Source organism: Polypterus senegalus, chromosome 17 (assembly GCF_016835505.1).
Source record: "Polypterus senegalus isolate Bchr_013 chromosome 17, ASM1683550v1, whole genome shotgun sequence".
Lineage (NCBI taxonomy): Eukaryota > Metazoa > Chordata > Cladistia > Polypteriformes > Polypteridae > Polypterus > Polypterus senegalus.
The window spans coordinates 90,324,822-90,341,817 of NC_053170.1; the positions used below are offsets into that span (position 1 = coordinate 90,324,822).

Here is a 16,996-nt window from a genome sequence, read left to right on the forward strand (position 1 = left end):
CCTCAAAACTGACCTATTCAATCGGCCCGTAACGTGATGCTTTCAAGATAAAAACTCCACTGGGCTTTGCAACTCAAAGATGATCGCAAACATGTTTGGCGTTTAGAGAATGTATTATGACAGGGTTCAAATTTCGACATGGAGACTTTACATTCAGAAAGTCTTTGGATGGACCCCCATTTTCTTGTGTTACACTCTTGAGCTAAAATCATTAGCTATGGTTGACTTGTACTTGGTAATCAGGAAAATCTGGAATAGTTGGAAAAGTACGAGCTGTGCCACCCGTCTAAAAAGGGTAGAAATCTGAGTAATCAACATCGACCTTAGTGTCTTCGCTGTTAACGTTTGTAGTGCACCATCTATTGGATTTCTTTCTTGTAATGCATTGCAGTAATAAATTCATTGCATTTTTCCATTCCAACAGATGGCGCATCACACACAGCTTTTACGATTCCCATACCAAATGGCACATAACAAAGTCATAGCAGACACACAGGCACTTGTCCTTCTACTGACATTTCTAGCCCTTTACCTCTGCCTTTCACTTTGAAAACAACACTCATATGTCACATCGCAGAATGCATCTCGGCCTTTTCTCATTTCGGACGTGTAGTTGAAGCATCCTGTGTCTTCGCACGCCAATGCTGCCCCATTGCTCGTTTTTTTATGGCAAACCCAATGTGTGGCCCTCTAGTGATGGCCGGGCATAATGGATGTGCCAGCTTGTCTGTTTTCTTGTCTGGCCGCGCTGAGCTGTACGGACATTTACTCATCAGACTGGACGACGACGACGTCTGTTTGCAGTTTATTGTTCAACTTGACCCTTTCACTGATATGATAGGAGCTTCATCTTGAATGTGGAACATAAGCTACACAAACAAACGTGCAGCTCACAGCCGGCACAAACTGTCGAAGCTCAACCAGCTATCTGAGCCATAGACGGAGCTGGTGGGGGAAGTTTTAGACTTGGCCCCCCCCACCCCCGAATCCCCCCAGCCCACACTCGGCTTCAGGTTTGAACACCTTCATCTCCAAAGCCAACAGAACCCCAAACTAGTCAGCCATCGCTCTCGTCATCGACAACGTAACGGCCAAAAGTGCAGCAGGCATTACCCCGAGTCGTGTCGGCACCTGAATCCGCGTCTTTTAGGGTCTTTAAAACGCAGGGATGAATGAGGGGCACAGAAGCAGCAGCCTATGCCAGCTTACCGTTCTGTTTATTGTCACTCAGAGCTTCAGAGCCAAGCGTTACGGTGGGCACCAAACTGAGCATGAATTCAAACTCGCCATTTGGGCTTAATAATGCCGCGGACACGTGTGAGAGTGACGCTTCTTATCGTGTGCCACGTTTGTTGAAGGCAAGTTCTTGACTTTAAGCCGGGTACACACACACACACTCACTAGGCACATTATTAGTAACACCAGTGCACCTGTCTCGTCTGCCAATTGGGTGGCAGCACACTTGGGTCAGGAGCTTCAGTTAATGTGCACATCAAACACCAGAATGGGGATGAAATGTCATCTTGGCGAGTTCAAGTGTGGCCTGATTGTTGGACCTCCTGCGATCCTCTGACGCACCCTTGACGTCTCTTCTCGCCAGGACGACACAGTGGGATCTGCCCAAGATGTAGGATACAGACCATCCAAGTGATGCCAAGGTTGGAGAAGGTGGCAAGGAGGACCTCATGGCTGACTATGTCAAAGGCAGTAGAGAGATCTAGAAGGATCAGAACTGATGACGTGGACAGGCAGTAGAGCGGCTCCTTTTGAAGCCCGACAATAGAAGGGAAGCAGAGACTTGGTAAGACTCGGCGCGTTCAGGTGTTGTGGAAGGAGAGAGACCGGCCTGTAACTGCTAACTTGGGATATTTTGAACCTTAGCCATGTGCGCACTGCCAGTGGTCACTTGGTCACTGACTACAGAAGACGGACGACCCATTGATTATGTGGCTCCCTGGGAGGTGACCTGCTGGTTACAAGCATAGACATATAGAGAGAGACGGCGCATTCACTGTGTTGCCCAGTCGACACGATACGTCAGCGCGTCCGCCATATTGCGAGTAAAAGTACTTTAGTAAAAGTGCCGTTTAAATAAATAGAGGTAGACGTGGAAACCGGGTGTTCTGATGAGAAAACAATAACGTTTAAAACAGCATCGTTTACATACAACAGATTTTGGTGAATCGTTAACATGCAATTATTTATATCCATTTATACACTAATAATGGCAATTATTAAAAAATGATTATTATTATTAAATAATAATAATAATAATTATTATTATTATTCAATTATTCCTCCCATATAAGTAACATTTCTTGGGCTGCTTTCTTCCATCTCTGACACATTTCTAGACTTCGTCCTGTTCTTACACACCACAGTACTGATGTATCGGTTAATGCCCGAGTCACCTCACGTATAGATTACTGTAATGATATTCTATCTGTCATCCCACAAAAACGTATCAATCGCTTACAACTTCTTCAGAATTCTGCTGCCAGGATATTAACCTGCTGCTGTAAATCCACTGAACATATCACGCCGATTCTCTCTCTACTTCACTGGCTCCCTGTTCACTACAGAATACGATACACAATCCCGCTCTGAACATTTAAAGCTCTCCACAGCCTCACTGATCTCCTCCAGACTTGCACTCCTCTCGCTCACTCAGATCCTGTAATTTGAGAGTATTCAGTCTGGCACTATGGTGCAGCCTTAGTCAGTGGCAGACAGACACAACTAAAGACATGAGCATCAAATGATGGTTGTCAATTTCAAACTGCGTTTCCTCGATGTGCTCATCATCTGAACCAATCGCAGCCGAACAAAATGACTGATCAAAGATAGATACACTGACAGCTCGCCCTAATGTCGACTGTCGGATAACACGCTCAGCTACTTTGACCACCTTGACTGGACCCTCAGAAGGAATCATCAGACCTCCTTTGTTTTTTAACGTGAGCGAGTGGTAGCTTTGATCATATGACGCCAGTACAGCATCTGTTACCAAACTAGCATGGCACACATCACAGGACAGCTTTCTCAAAATCCCGTCTAAGGGCTACCTGCCCTCCCACTGCTTCCTGAGGTGGATTTCTTTGAGAAACCTTCAAAGTTTGATAAATTTTAACAGCTAACAACCTACATAGTTAGTGACTAAATACGTTTTGCCAAAACGTTGTTTGGAGGCTCACATGAGCACATAAATGCTTAGCTTTGCTAGCTTAGCCTGGCGTAGCTAAAATAAAGATTATAAAACGGGATTTTCAAATGGCCAAATATAACCAAAACAATTGTTCAGCCTTACCTATGAAATGTAATCCCCCGGGATCTGGTTTGGAGCGTACAGCGATTTGTACAATCCCAAGCAGCACATTATTCATTACTTCACTCCACAGCAGTGCCACTCACAATATGGCGGCGACGTTGACGTACGATGCTGCTGGTCATGCGGCGTCTAAAAATTCTGTCTATGGTTACAAGAGGCTCTGAACAAGTGAAGCCACTAGAGGGAGCTCTAAAAGGAGAACGTCAGGACTTTCTGCGGCTTGTCCTGCCCACAGCCCCCCGTCACTGGTCCGGCTTTTAAAGTCAGAAGGAAGGGGTCGGCAAGAACTCGACGGGCAGGCATTGTTGTTATTTAAAGGTGGGCGAGTGCCCACCAGCTAGATGGGAGAAGATAACTTGGGCTAATCTTTTCTTTTGTCTATTTTGTCACTTGGATTATCCTTTCAGTTTTCACTTCCATATGTTGTTGGTTCGTTTCTTTTTTCTTATATTTATTTATTTGGCACCACTCGGCATTATTTTTGGGAGTCTGAGACTGAGCGCATGCGCCACTTTCAGGCCACAACTCTTAACTACAAACGGCTTAGCCGCACATAACTCAGTGGCGCAGCTCCTTCTGTTCACAAGACTCGAAAACCAAACGTGGCAGCCGTGACACAGTGAATAGATGAGGACTTTACACAGTACTATGGTGGCGTTCTGTATACGACTACGTGTCACTTTAAATGATAGGAATTTTTGACTCCAAAAAGGGAGACAAAGTGAGAGTGCTTTGAGTTCCCATGGCAGCTGGATTGCCTGCCGCGGTGCCTCACCTTTTAGTTCTTATTGATGTACACCTGCACATATTTTATTCTATTTAAACCCTTTATTGATTTGTGTTGTACTTGTATACCGCACCAGTACTACCAGGACAAATTCCTATCGCATACACATTAGCGTGCCCGGCCTATAAAGTGAATTGGGATTCTGAACAGACTGGTAAAATGCGGATACTTCAGTACAATACCTGACAACGACAGCAGAGGGCAGCAAAGATTCACCTGACAACGGGCGGCAGGGCTAACACGTTCTCGGAGTTTGCAGAACATTCTCCAGCTGTGGAAAACATTAGGAGTGGTCCCAGTGCCACAGAAGGGGCTTTCCAGTGACCACGAGTTCAGACCAGTTACTCTTAGTTCATACATCATGAAGACCTTTGAGCCTGCCCTCTGCTCAGATGATTGCGCTAAATTTATGGAGGGGAAATTCGCAGGGTGGGTCATGGTAAATTCACGGAGGGGGACCCTCTCCTGCTGTGGGTCATGACATGTGAAGAACTGGAAACGCTGTTCTAAATGTTACAGCCCATAGTTGGACTGCTACATTGTGTAAAAGCGGTTGAAAGGGGCGATCATCATACCTACAGGCAACAGCAAAGAGCTGCTGTGCCTTAAAACGTGTCCACCATTTGTTCTGCAACACCATCTTCACTCCAGGGCAGATAAAGCTGGAGCTCGCCCAGTCTGTTCATGACAAAGCAAACCGAACGGCAGATTCAAGTCGGCGCAAAGTATGACAGCTGGCATGTCACTTACCTCGGTGATCACCGTCACGATGGCAAGCATTGGGGAACTGGCCCAGTCCAGCTGAGGTCCCCTCATCTTCCTACATGTCTACCTCTCGTCTTTTTATTCTGAAAATTGCTGGTTGGGTGGGTGAGGCCGCTTTCACCTTCCACAGTACGTCCAGCTGACCCCCCATTGCCTTTATCAGGGTCACTGAACAGTTCACCCCAGAAGTGTTATTGAACTTCCACCATGGGCTGCCTTCACCCCCTTTAATTTGACAATGTGCAGCCCACTGGCTTTAGAGGACCCCAAATTAGTTTAGTGGACGTCACCTGTTTGTAGTATAAATGAACCTGAATGTGAAAGGGGCCAACTTGTGTGAGTCAGTATGGTGGGCTAAACTATGCAATGAAGACCAAAGAACAGACCAAGGAACTCGGTGAAAAAGCCAGGGGACAGAGACCAGAAAATGTCCAAGTGACAGAATAACCAAATAAATCAGACATGAAGAAATGGAAAGAGTATGGCAGAGCTGGAAATCTTCTAGAGCAGGCCTTTCACAAAAACAGTGGGATCGAACAGGACAACGATGAGTGAGGGGGACCATCAAGAGTCAGTGAGGCACAAGCTACAGTAACTAACCTTGGAGAGACTGTGCAGACAACTGATGTCCCAGGGCTTCACTTGTCACAGCAGCCAAGACTCACAAGTCAGCTGGAAGAAGGTCCATTGTCCAGGAGGAGACCAAATTTATGCCATCCCACTAAACAGCATTTGTGAACACGGCACATCACCATAAATACACCACAGTGAAACATGGATGAGGCAGCAGCAGACTGTGTGGATGCTTCTCTGTAGCAAAATATGGGGAAATCCTGAAGGAACACCTGATTTGGTCTTCAAGGAGTCCACACCGAACGGCAAAGCTCCACCAGAATGGCTTACAAAGAGCAACAGGAGTGGCCGAGTCCAAGTCAGAGCCCAGCTCTAAATCCCCCTGAGGGTGTGCGGCTGGACCTGACAAAAGGTCCTCCACTCCGCAGCTCCAGGACTCCTGCCACGGCTTGAGCAGTTGGGGGGGGGGACGGCAGAGCAGAAAGACCTGAACATCGAGACTCAAAAGCTATCATGGCTGACAGGTTGACGGCGAGTGCTTACTTCATTAACGATCCTGTTTTAGACGTGATGTTACTTTGGACCAGCCTGCAGAGATCTGTTTCACTCTGAAGTTGAGACTTGTCTTCTGTTATCAAAGATGTCAAATTAAGTCGACTTGAGATTTCAGGCTGTGTAACAGTGAAGTGTGAAAAGTGACCCGCAGGTGGCTCCCCTTCATCGGCTCCGTAGTAATACTGAGTGCAGTAAGCAATCTTGTAAAACGTTGGCACACCAAGATGGCCCGCGCACGTCACTTAGCTTTGTTAACAGATGAGATCATCGCCTGTGAAAAGATCAGCCGATGACGTCTGCCAGCAAACAAGTGTGTGGGAAGGAAGGAAGGAAGGAAGGAAGCGGCAGACAAACAAGAAATGCCATTTCAGTAGAAGATTAGGAGATCATTCTTAGGCTGTGGAATCTTTTAAACAAAACTTTTTTACGTAATTGCAACTTCCTAAAAAAGTCCCAGAAACACACAAAGTTAATTATAGAACAGTTTGGGCCTCACCACTTTCTCCAAAACAATAGAAATCATTTTTGAAGGAGGATTGTGCTGATGATTTATGCAAAATACAGGCAGGTGAACCTCACACATTTAGCTTGGTTTGCTGTTCAAGGTTGTGTTGTCATCACATCAAAATCAAAGAGCTCTCCGAGGCCTTCAGAACGAGGCTTAAAGATACTTAGGAGTCTCGGCCCCACTCCACCGTCCAAAAGAGAAGTCAAACAAGTGCCAATTTGTGCAGCTCAGTAAGTTCAGAACAGAAGATGCTGAAAGAAACCTCAAAGAACCCCAGGATTGCATCACAGGAAGCTCACGACTGTCACCGTCAAAGTGCACGAGCCTACCATTAGATCTACAAAGGAGGTGCACCAGAAAGAACAGCAGGGCAGGGAAAGACGAAAACGTCTGCCAAGGTAAAGAGCAGGCCTCCTGGACCAGTGTGCTTTGGACAGACAAGGCGCGTTTGGTAAAAACCAAAGACTACAGATAACCAGAAGAACCAGACCACAACTGTAAAGCATGGTGCTGGGGGTGGTGGTGTGGTCCGGTTTGGGGCTGCTTTGCCGTGTCTCGGTCTGGGCAGTTCAACATCACAAGAATCCACGGAGAATTCTTCACTGTAGCAGAGGGTGCTCGCAGACAACGTGTGAACAGGCGTCAAACCTGCACCTTGCCTCATGACAACGACCCTACACATACAAAGGGATCTGCTCCTTGAGGGATGGGTTGGGGGAGATTGGGTTGATTTTAAAAACGGGCTGTGCGTACAAGACACCCCTCAAACGCCACACAGCAGAAAGAATTCTGCATGGAGGAGTGGGAGAAACGTTCTGTCAATCTCAAAGACTGCTAGGCAGTTAGCGGAAACACGCACGTGAGGGCAATATCCTCTTTCACCAACGCTGATGGCATATCTGTCTTTATTTGTTGTTGAATAAGTGATGGGAACATCAAAGTTTCAGTTTTCTTTTCAGTTATCTTTAGCTAAAGATGCTTTTTAAATGAAGATCAAAGCTTGAGCTGTCGGCACGTTAAAAAAAGAAAACATTTCATGGGGTGTACTTACTTTTTCATATGACTGTATTTCAGGTACTGTGGTGGGCTGGTGCCCTGCCCGGGGTTTGTTTCCTGCCCTGCGCCCTGTGTTGGCTGGGATTGGCTCCAGCAGACCCCCGTGACCCTATAGTTAGGATATAGCGGGTTGGATAATAGACGGATGGATGGATGTATTTGAGGTAAATCAGATCTTCAGATGGAGTAAATGAAGGACATGTGCTGTCAACATTTCAGTTCATTTTCATATCGCGCCCATCACAGATTACATTTGACACTCTGAGCTAAAGTGGTGTTGAGAGTATTAACAGGCTGAATTCTACTCCAAATACGTACAGGCCACGCAGAACGGCTTAACCAGCAACTCTGCGAATTAACCTTTAAGAGGGCATTATACCAGGAGCTTGGGGGTTAGTGGCAGGCCTGGCACTCCCGCCACTGTTCAGCGTGGTGTTACACAGCTGCACTCAGCTCTCAAGCCATGTGGGGCTGCTGTGTGGTGGGTGTGGCAATGCATTGTAATCGGCGTGTGCTTCCAACCTCTCTCTGTGCATTATGGGATACTTAGCAAAAGCTTTCTATGCTGAAAGATATTTCGCACAAGACTATCTGTTCATAAAAGAAAAATATTAATTTTCACTTTATAGTAACTTAAAGTTGTTTCAGAACCATTTAACTGGCTGAATTTTTCAGTTTTATATTATGTACTGTTAGTTTGTGATAAAATAGTAATGGCTCCTTACAAATATAAAGTAACCTTGGTCAGTAATCAGAAAACAAATCAAATTTTAAATGTAATCGAGATGTTGAGCTGGAATGTGTGTGGATATAAAGCTGCCTGTCCTGACTGACAAGAATTTTGTGGCTAGTTGCAGACATTGGCTCAACTTCCACAAAAATCCAACCTCTGTACTTACGGTACAGTAGACAGACAGTCCTTATAGTTTGACTCCAATAAGGGGGTCAAAGATCCCAAAATGAGTCAACCATTGAACTCTCTAAATATGCGGCATTGAATCTCATCACGGAGCAGACATTTTGGTAAGCAGTATGAAGGTGTGCGATTTGCAGTTGTTTTTATTGAGCTTTACAGGACTAAACATCAATGAATTCTGTTACACTGATAGCCATGAATATACGAGCAGAAGCCAATTATCATCACTTCTGCGACTGTTTGGTTTGGATTGACCGTACACCTTTTCCCCCCCACACAGACATGACGACAGTGGTAAAGTTTCAGCCTTGATCAGGCAGATTTACTTGTTGTTTTCTAGGAGTAAATATGGCCGCTGCGCTCTGCATTTTTCACCAAACGGCAGAAAGCAGTGATCTGCTTTTTATGGGCTGAAGGTGTAGATTGTCAGTTCATCAGAATCGAGGTATGGACTTGATTAATGTTGTAATCGGTAGTGGGTTGGGACGGATGTCCACTCCTTATTCGTATCTAAAATTGTTCAACCATTTTTGAACTTCTCTATCCACTCACACACTTGCTGCCCTGGTAAAAGATGGTCTCCATATTATGCAGATATTATGCCTTTATCAGGGTCACTGAACAGTTCATCCCAGAAGTGTTATTGAACTTCCGCCATGGGCTGCCTTCACCCCCTTTAATTTGACAATGTGCAGCCCACTGGCTTTAGAGGACCCCAGATTAGTTTAGTGGACGTCACCTGTTTGTAGTATAAATGAACCTGAATGTGAAAGGGGCCAACTTGTGTGAGTCAGTATGGTGGGCTAAACTATGCAATGAAGACCAAAGAACAGACCAAGGAACTCGGTGAAAAAGCCAGGGGACAGAGACCAGAAAATGTCCAAGTGACAGAATAACCAAATAAATCAGACATGAAGAAATGGAAAGAGTATGGCAGAGCTGGAAATCTTCTAGAGCAGGCCTTTCACAAAAACAGTGGGATCGAACAGGACAATGATGAGTGACGGGGACCATCAAGAGTCAGTGAGGCACAAGCTACAGTAACTAACCTTAGAGAGACTGTGCAGACAACTGATGTCCCAGGGCTTCACTTGTCACAGCAGCCGAGACTCACAAGTCAGCTGGAAGAAGGTCCATCGTCCAGAGGAGACCAAATTTATGCCATCCCACTAAACAGCATTTGTGAACACGGCACATCACCATAAATACACCACAGTGAAACATGGATGAGGCAGCAGCAGACTGTGTGGATGCTTCTCTGTAGCAAAATATGGGGAAATCCTGAAGGAACACCTGATTTGGTCTTCAAGGAGTCCACACCGAACGGCAAAGCTCCACAAGAATGGCTTACAAAGAGCAACAGGAGTGGCCGAGTCCAAGTCAGAGTCCAGCTCTAAATCCCCCTGAGGGTGTGCGGCTGGACCTGACAAAAGGTCCTCCACTCCTTATTCGTATCTAAAATTGTTCAACCATTTTTGAACTTCTCTATCCACTCACACACTTGCTGCCCTGGTAAAAGATGGTCTCCATATTATGCAGAAAAGTCTTCTGTGAGCGTCAGCCCCCAGTACCATTAAAAGTGGATCATTGCTCATCTTTGGTGTGACCTATGAGTGCAGCAGACATGTTTAGTTCTAGAAAACAGAGCTTGACCACAGTGACCACAGACACGCCACGTGTCCACATGAACTAGGAAAAGCTGTCCAGTTATCACAAAAGTAAGGGTACTTATTGACTAACCCTTGCATGTAATAATCATTTGTTTATACCTTTCTTTATTTTCAGGAATATGGTGCTGATATTGACGATTCCTGATGATCTGGACACTGGACATTACAGTTTACAAACTTGTGTTCTACGACTGTCGACTGCTCGTGTGTTCTAACGAATCTGACAGCGGACCGCTTTGTTGACCGAGGTGGGTTTGAGTTTCAAGTGCTGACCTACTTCCACCTACAAGGATGCATCAGCAAAACGCAGGACAGAAGGTACTGGCAAGAAAACAACCTACAACCTTCACTTATTTATTAGATTAAATGATTTAGTGGATGACATGCAAATCAAAGTAAACAGCAGTTCTGCACAAGCAGGACCAACAACAAATGTTTTCATTCTACTGTAAATTATAATTAAAATAAACCAAATAGACAGACCATGAGGTGAAATGTCTTGCTTGGGGTCACAGGGTGTGATGGTGATGGACCTGAACCGGCAACCTTCATTTACTGTTCTGACGCGTTACCCACTTGGCCACACCAATTCTTTCATGTCACACATGCCACCTCAAGGTCTGTTACGGCACAGCACAGATGTGCCCATATTTCTAGAAGATGAGGCCAAACAGAGTTGGTGGTGCAAAACAAAACTAAACTAACAGCACCTTAGTGACTTACAGTCCAAATCCTGTCCCTGGTCCGCACCTCACCAGTTACTTAAAATGGAGGCACTTGTTCAGGATCGCTTAACCTGCTAGCGCATATTTCAGAGGGGCCAGTTAATAAATATCCAAATCATTCATTTCCATATAACAAGACATGGGACACGCTCAGGGTCACACAACAAGCAAGTGAGGAGGTCAGAGCCGGTAGCCTTGGGGTTTACAACCCACAACTTTAGGCACTCGGTCACAGTCTTAGCACTGAAGTTTATTAGAGAAAATAACGTAACTTGACAGAATATCACATTCTGAAAACTGCTCAGTCTGCCCTGGACAAGGCACCAGTCCACTCTTACACATAAATGTACCACAAACCAAATCAGGGTTATCAGTCAGCCCAGCGTGCACATCTATTTATTTTGTTTTTTTGGGGGGACAATTCACTGAAGGAAGACCCACACAGACTCTGGAAGAAAATGCAATATACAAATTAAATACACACAATGGGCAAATTATTAGAAACGCCTGCTGTCCAGGTTTTGATCTGCTCAGTCAATCAAGTGGCAGCAGTGCAATCCATAAAATCCAGCAGACAAAGGTCAAAAGCTTCAGTTAATGTTTACATCAAACACCAGAAAGGGGAAAACATGGGATCTCAATTGTTTGGACTATGGCAGGACTGTTGCTGGCTGTTGGGCTGGTTTGTGTATTTCTGTAGCTACTGATCTTCTAGGATTTTCACACCCAACAGTCTCTCAGCTTTACTCAAAATGGTGTGAAAAACAAAAAACATCCCATGAGCGACAGTTTTTTGGCCAGAAATGTCTTGCTGATGAACGCAGTCAGGAGAAAAATGTGACCAGACTGGTTCAAACTGACAGAAAGGCTACAATAACTCAAGATAACGAGTTTGTACAACTGAAGGGAGCAGAAAAGCATCTCAGAATGAATAGGACATGGAACCTTGGGACAGGGGCACAACAACAGTAGAAGACCACGTCAGGTTCTAGATAGATACTTTATTAATCCCAAGGGGAAATTCTACTCCTGTCAGCCAAACGTTGAGTGGGGGCAGGCTCACCAAAGCTGGACCGTCTCAATCCATGCACTCAACCGGTCTTGTGTCAACAGTCCCGTCTAGTAGAGGTGGTGTGGGGTATGTTTTCTTGGCACACTTTGGGCCCATTAATACTAATCGATCATTGCTTAAATGCCTTGTTTACCACATGCTTCCCTTCATGGCCACCACTCACCCATCATCTAATGGCTACTGGTTTCATGAACATGACAAGGAGATTGGTGTTTTTCAATGGCCTTCCCCATTACCAGACCTTAATACAGTACAACACTTTTGGGATGTGGCAGAACAGGAGATTTCTAGCATGAATGTGCAGGTGACTGCTTTCTGCAGAAATTGAGATGCTGATCCATGTTGACATGAATGCATCACACAAAACAAGACTTCCAACATTTTGTGGAATCTTGAGAGCAAAAGGGTAATATTAGTACAGTAGTAAGTATTAGTACAGTGATTCTGAATAAACTATTCAGTGAGTCTATACTGTATGTATATATAATATACACCAGGGTCCTCAATCACAGTCCTGGAGGGCCGCAGTGGCTGCAGGTTTTTGTCCTAACCCGGTTGCTTAATTAGGAAGCGGTTAATTTTATGGCTTGTTAGTGCTTTAACTCTGCTATGTCAGGTAATTCTCCTATCCTAGGTCATCTTCCCCCTTCTAACGACTAGGGGGCTTTGCCCCCCTGTTCGCTTCGCACACCCACCCGCTCCCCTAAAGCTTTTTTTTTAAAGTATTTAGATTGTCATACTAATGATTCATTTTAAATAAATGTCTATTTTAAACGCAAAAAATGTATGATATGTATATAGTGTGCAGTTGTGTTGAAGTTTAGCATCATAAGTCACGCAGTTATGAACTAAATAAGGTGGAGAGGCAAACAGAAAACTAAACCGTGACATACAGAGCCTGACACATACATTCTGGTCTTCAGCTTCAGAGATGGGCCACAATATTCAGATCAGGTACAAAACAATTTCCATGCATACCTGTGCCTGGGAAACCTGTCAAGTTCCTGTTCCTGTCCCCAAAGGACAGCTCTGCAAGTGGCCAGCACTTTGTTTTTCTTTTTTGCCTTGTAGTATTCAACTCTGTTATGTCTACTACTGCATTGATAAAAACAGAACAGCCAGCATTGGGGTTTTCTAACATTTTCTTGTTTTCAGTTGAGTGGTCACCTCAAGCCCTGGCCAGCTGCAGCATCTCCTGCACATCCAGTAGCTTTTCTCTTGGTTTTCCAAATTCAGCCCCACGTGTCACCTCTAAAGCATCAATCTTCTCCCAACCGGAAAAAGAGACTGGAGTCACACCTGAAAAGAAGTAAAACAAAACATCATCAGCTCTACTCAATTCGATAAATAGTAGATAGTATTCTGAACCCTTCACTTTCTGGTGGTGTAGATTTATTTTAAAAAGGATAAATTTGCCATTTCCTTTCTATCGCTCTACATAAAATACCCATAATGACCAAGTAGAAATCAGTTTTCGGAAAAAGGTTTGCAAGTTTGTTCAAATCAAAAGCTGAAATCTCTCATATATTCATGCAGGTGTTCAGATCCTTTGTTGTAGCACTCCAAGTTGTGCTCGGGTGCAACCCATTTGCTGTAATCCTCCTTGAGATGTTTGTAGAACCTAATTGGAGTCCACCTTTGGGAAACTAAATTGACTGGACATTGTTTATACAGTGACACGTGTTCCTGTGTATAGGAAGTCCACAATTCACACTGCAAGTCATGGTGAAAACTAAGCTATGACACTTCCCATCCAGTCTAACAGAGCTCGAGAGGATCTGCCAGGCAGAATGGGATAAACTGCCCAAATCCAGGTGTGCAAAGTGTGTAGAGACTTGCCAAGAAGACTCAGGGCTGGAATTGCTGCCAATGGGGCTTCTACCAAGTACCACATTAAGGGTCTGAATTCTATGAAAGAGGAATTTAGGTTTTAATTTTAAAAACATGTTTTAACTTTGTCATTCTGGATTATGGAGTGTAGAGTGATGGGCAAAATGGCAAATATATCTATTAAAAAAAAATCCTGGGAGGGAGACGAGACGTGATCTTCTCAGAAGACAATTTGACATCCCGTGAAGACAAGGCAGCGAGACAACATTTAAAACAAGTTCACAGACATCTAACCAAGCAGTTGTTGGAATGCTTTTGGCAGACAGACATCATGTGCTCCCAGCTCTTAAAACAACGACAAGCAAAACACACAGCTCGCCAGCAGATGATCCGACCGCTTCTCCTCAGCATGTATTCAGCTCCCCCCCACCTTTCACAATGCGAGCGGCAGAGATGCGAAGTGGCAAAAGGACAGCTGCTGTACAGGCTTTGAAATGATCGGTGCAAATCGCAACAAGCAGAAAACGCAGCGGACCAGCAGAAACAAGCCAGCAGATGATCCGACTGCAACTCCTTAGTGTGCGTTCAGACGCCCCCCCCCCCCCACAATACAACACGAGCAACGTTATACGTCCTGCGAGAAAGATTTAACCACACCTGGGGTTGGAAATAGAGGACAAGTATTGTTTTTACAAAAGTTTTAAAGTAAAAGTGAAAATGATGATATGTAACAATTCCCATGAAAATAATCTCTTTAAATTGTATATCCGGTAAACCAAACCCGGGGTGGGCGAGCGAAGCCCCCTAGTCTATTCAAAATTAAATCTACTAAACAGTAAAATGTGCAGAAAGGGAAAGTGTCTGAATAATTTCTCCATCCACGGCAAAGTCCATAAATATATTTTTTTTTAAACAATGAACCCAAATAATTTCCCTAATCCACAACCAAAGTGAATACAATCTAAAAGAATCAAAGTCATTCATTTTTGTTTCTCTCTCCCTTAAGGGAAGGGCCTTAGAAAGTGGACAGAAAAACCCACATCTGGTTTTATTTGCCTCTTTTACAAGTTAAAATGTCAGGGGAGCATAAACTCCTCTTCCGCTTCTGCTGAATCATTTCAGAAAAATTGAAAAAGGATAGACATTTAATAAAGTTTAAGTCTCCCTCGGCTCACTTACAAGTCATACAACTGAAATGCATGTGGACCATCAGAACAGTCATCATGTGCACATTTAGTACTGATGCACAATAACATTTGCGTCAAGGCCGGAAGTAGTCTTTGGCATGAAGCCTAAACCTCTCCACTCCATTAACAGCAAAGGAAGTGGGACCATCTGGTTTTAAAACTGCCTGTCCTGGAGTGTAATGGGGATTAAGGATTGAGGATAAGAAAAGAAAAAACAAACAACAGGGTGTAAAATGGAAGGGGAAAACATTCTGTAAACCATCTTATGCTTTTGTGCGAGTCACACAGTTGTCTTCTAAGTAAATAAATATTCTCATCCAAGTTTGAATACTGCCAAAGGGATTAGATCAAAAGATGACATTTAGCCTTTTGATGATCTACAAACGCTTACCACTCTGACAGCAGCACAAATCCACTTTCCTGCCACATCCCAGTGAAGGGCATATTGGGCTAACTGGCAGCTTCAAGTGAGCCTCTGTGAGCAAGTAGGTCCAGTGAGAGACTGAAGGCCCTTCCAGAGCTGGTACTGCTGTAGAGATGGGCACCAGTCTGAGTTTGAGAAGGTTACATTGAGTGAAATAATCACATAAATAAAAGGCCAAGAGTGATAGAGATGCTGCTGGGATAAGCTGAAGCCCTCAGTGACTCTTAAAAGGATAACTCCAGGGTCACTGGGTGCTTCCATTTTAAAAATGTATAAAATGTACTTTAATTTAAAACACATATTTCATGTGGCAAACTAATCTACGATTGTGGACTTGAAAAACACGAAACTTACCAGAGCAGGTCTGAAAATGGACAGATGAACAAACATCCATCCATTTTCCAACCCGCTGAATCCGAACACAGGGTCACGGGGGTCTGCTGGAGCCAATCCCAGCCAACACAGGGCACAAGGCAGGAACCAATCCTGGGCAGGGTGCCAACCCACCGCAGGATGAACAAACAGCCTGTTCTAAATTTATAGAACTGAAAAGGTGGATTCTCGGTGAATAAGAAAGTTCAGCTCAATGCAAGTTTTCAGGTAAAATGTCGAAGTATATAGTTCATAAATTTCTCTGTTATATAAAACTCTTGGGACGAGACGAGACCTTTTCAGAAAGAATTTCACATCCCACGAGACGAGACTTTGTGCCAAGAGATGAATTGAAAACCGAACAGGTCCAAGCGGGGTGAGAAGACAAACAGTAGAAGAAGAAAAGACAAAGAGTAGAAGACAAAGTAGAACGTCATTAAGAGGTTCAAAAACATTGGCGCGATACACATGCAGAGCAGGTTAGCGATTATGAAAGTACTAAAATTCGAAAGTGTCAAAAAAAAATGATAGTAAAGATCGCATTAGCACAAACAAACGGAAATTACTCTGTGAAATAACAGAACAGCGGAAAGAGATTGATTATATATGGACATAGGTGATATGACAGAACAACTACAAGTTTAATTTCAAAGAAACCACAATTCGGTCAGGTTAATATTTATGATCACGGAGAAGGGATGCAACAAAGAATCGAAAAAGTTAAACCATCAGACATATTAGAAATTCTACAGCCAATAATGGATACAAATCCATACATCCAAAAGGGTCGCACTTTACACGGAATTTGTAAATCTGAAAAACACGGACAAAGAAGTTTTCTTGGATTTCTAAATTGAATCCAAAAAGATCACGCTTGCATATATAATAAACCAACATGTGACGAATTGTCAGCAATTATAGTTTCGAAAGATGGAGATATCAAAGACAGAGTTGATATTCGTGTTGATCCAAAAGCACAGCACGATTCGTCGCAATTGGCAGATCCGTGAAAGGGCCCGCACGGGGGTTGGCGAGCGAAGCGAGTAGGGGGCACAGCCTCCTAGTTATTAAATACAGAAGTAGTAAACAGAAATATAGAATTTGTACATAAACACAGGTTTCTTTAAAAGCACATATAAAGTAGAAACTAAATAACAAATGGAAACCAAAAATATCTAAAAAAACAAAGATCCTAAATAAGATTGCCAATTAGCATAATTAAAACTTT

The 16,996-nt window shown here is 43.9% G+C and overlaps 1 protein-coding gene and 1 long non-coding RNA gene across 3 annotated transcripts in view; one reads left to right on the plus strand and one right to left on the minus strand.

The window, feature by feature from the left end:
* Positions 1-10,641, plus strand: part of LOC120518050 — a 94,647-nt gene extending 84,006 nt beyond the window's left edge. The window contains exon 2 of the long non-coding RNA XR_005631165.1: positions 10,274-10,641. This is a non-coding gene — a long non-coding RNA (uncharacterized LOC120518050). The remainder of the gene's footprint in view (positions 1-10,273) is intronic.
* fdxr (ferredoxin reductase) overlaps positions 10,499-16,996 on the minus strand; it is a 60,211-nt gene continuing 53,713 nt past the window's right edge. For both annotated transcript variants that reach the window (XM_039740604.1, XM_039740605.1), the window contains one exon: positions 10,499-13,254. In XM_039740604.1, the coding sequence (XP_039596538.1) occupies positions 13,124-13,254 (131 nt within the window). In that variant the 3' untranslated portion in view covers positions 10,499-13,123. The remainder of the gene's footprint in view (positions 13,255-16,996) is intronic.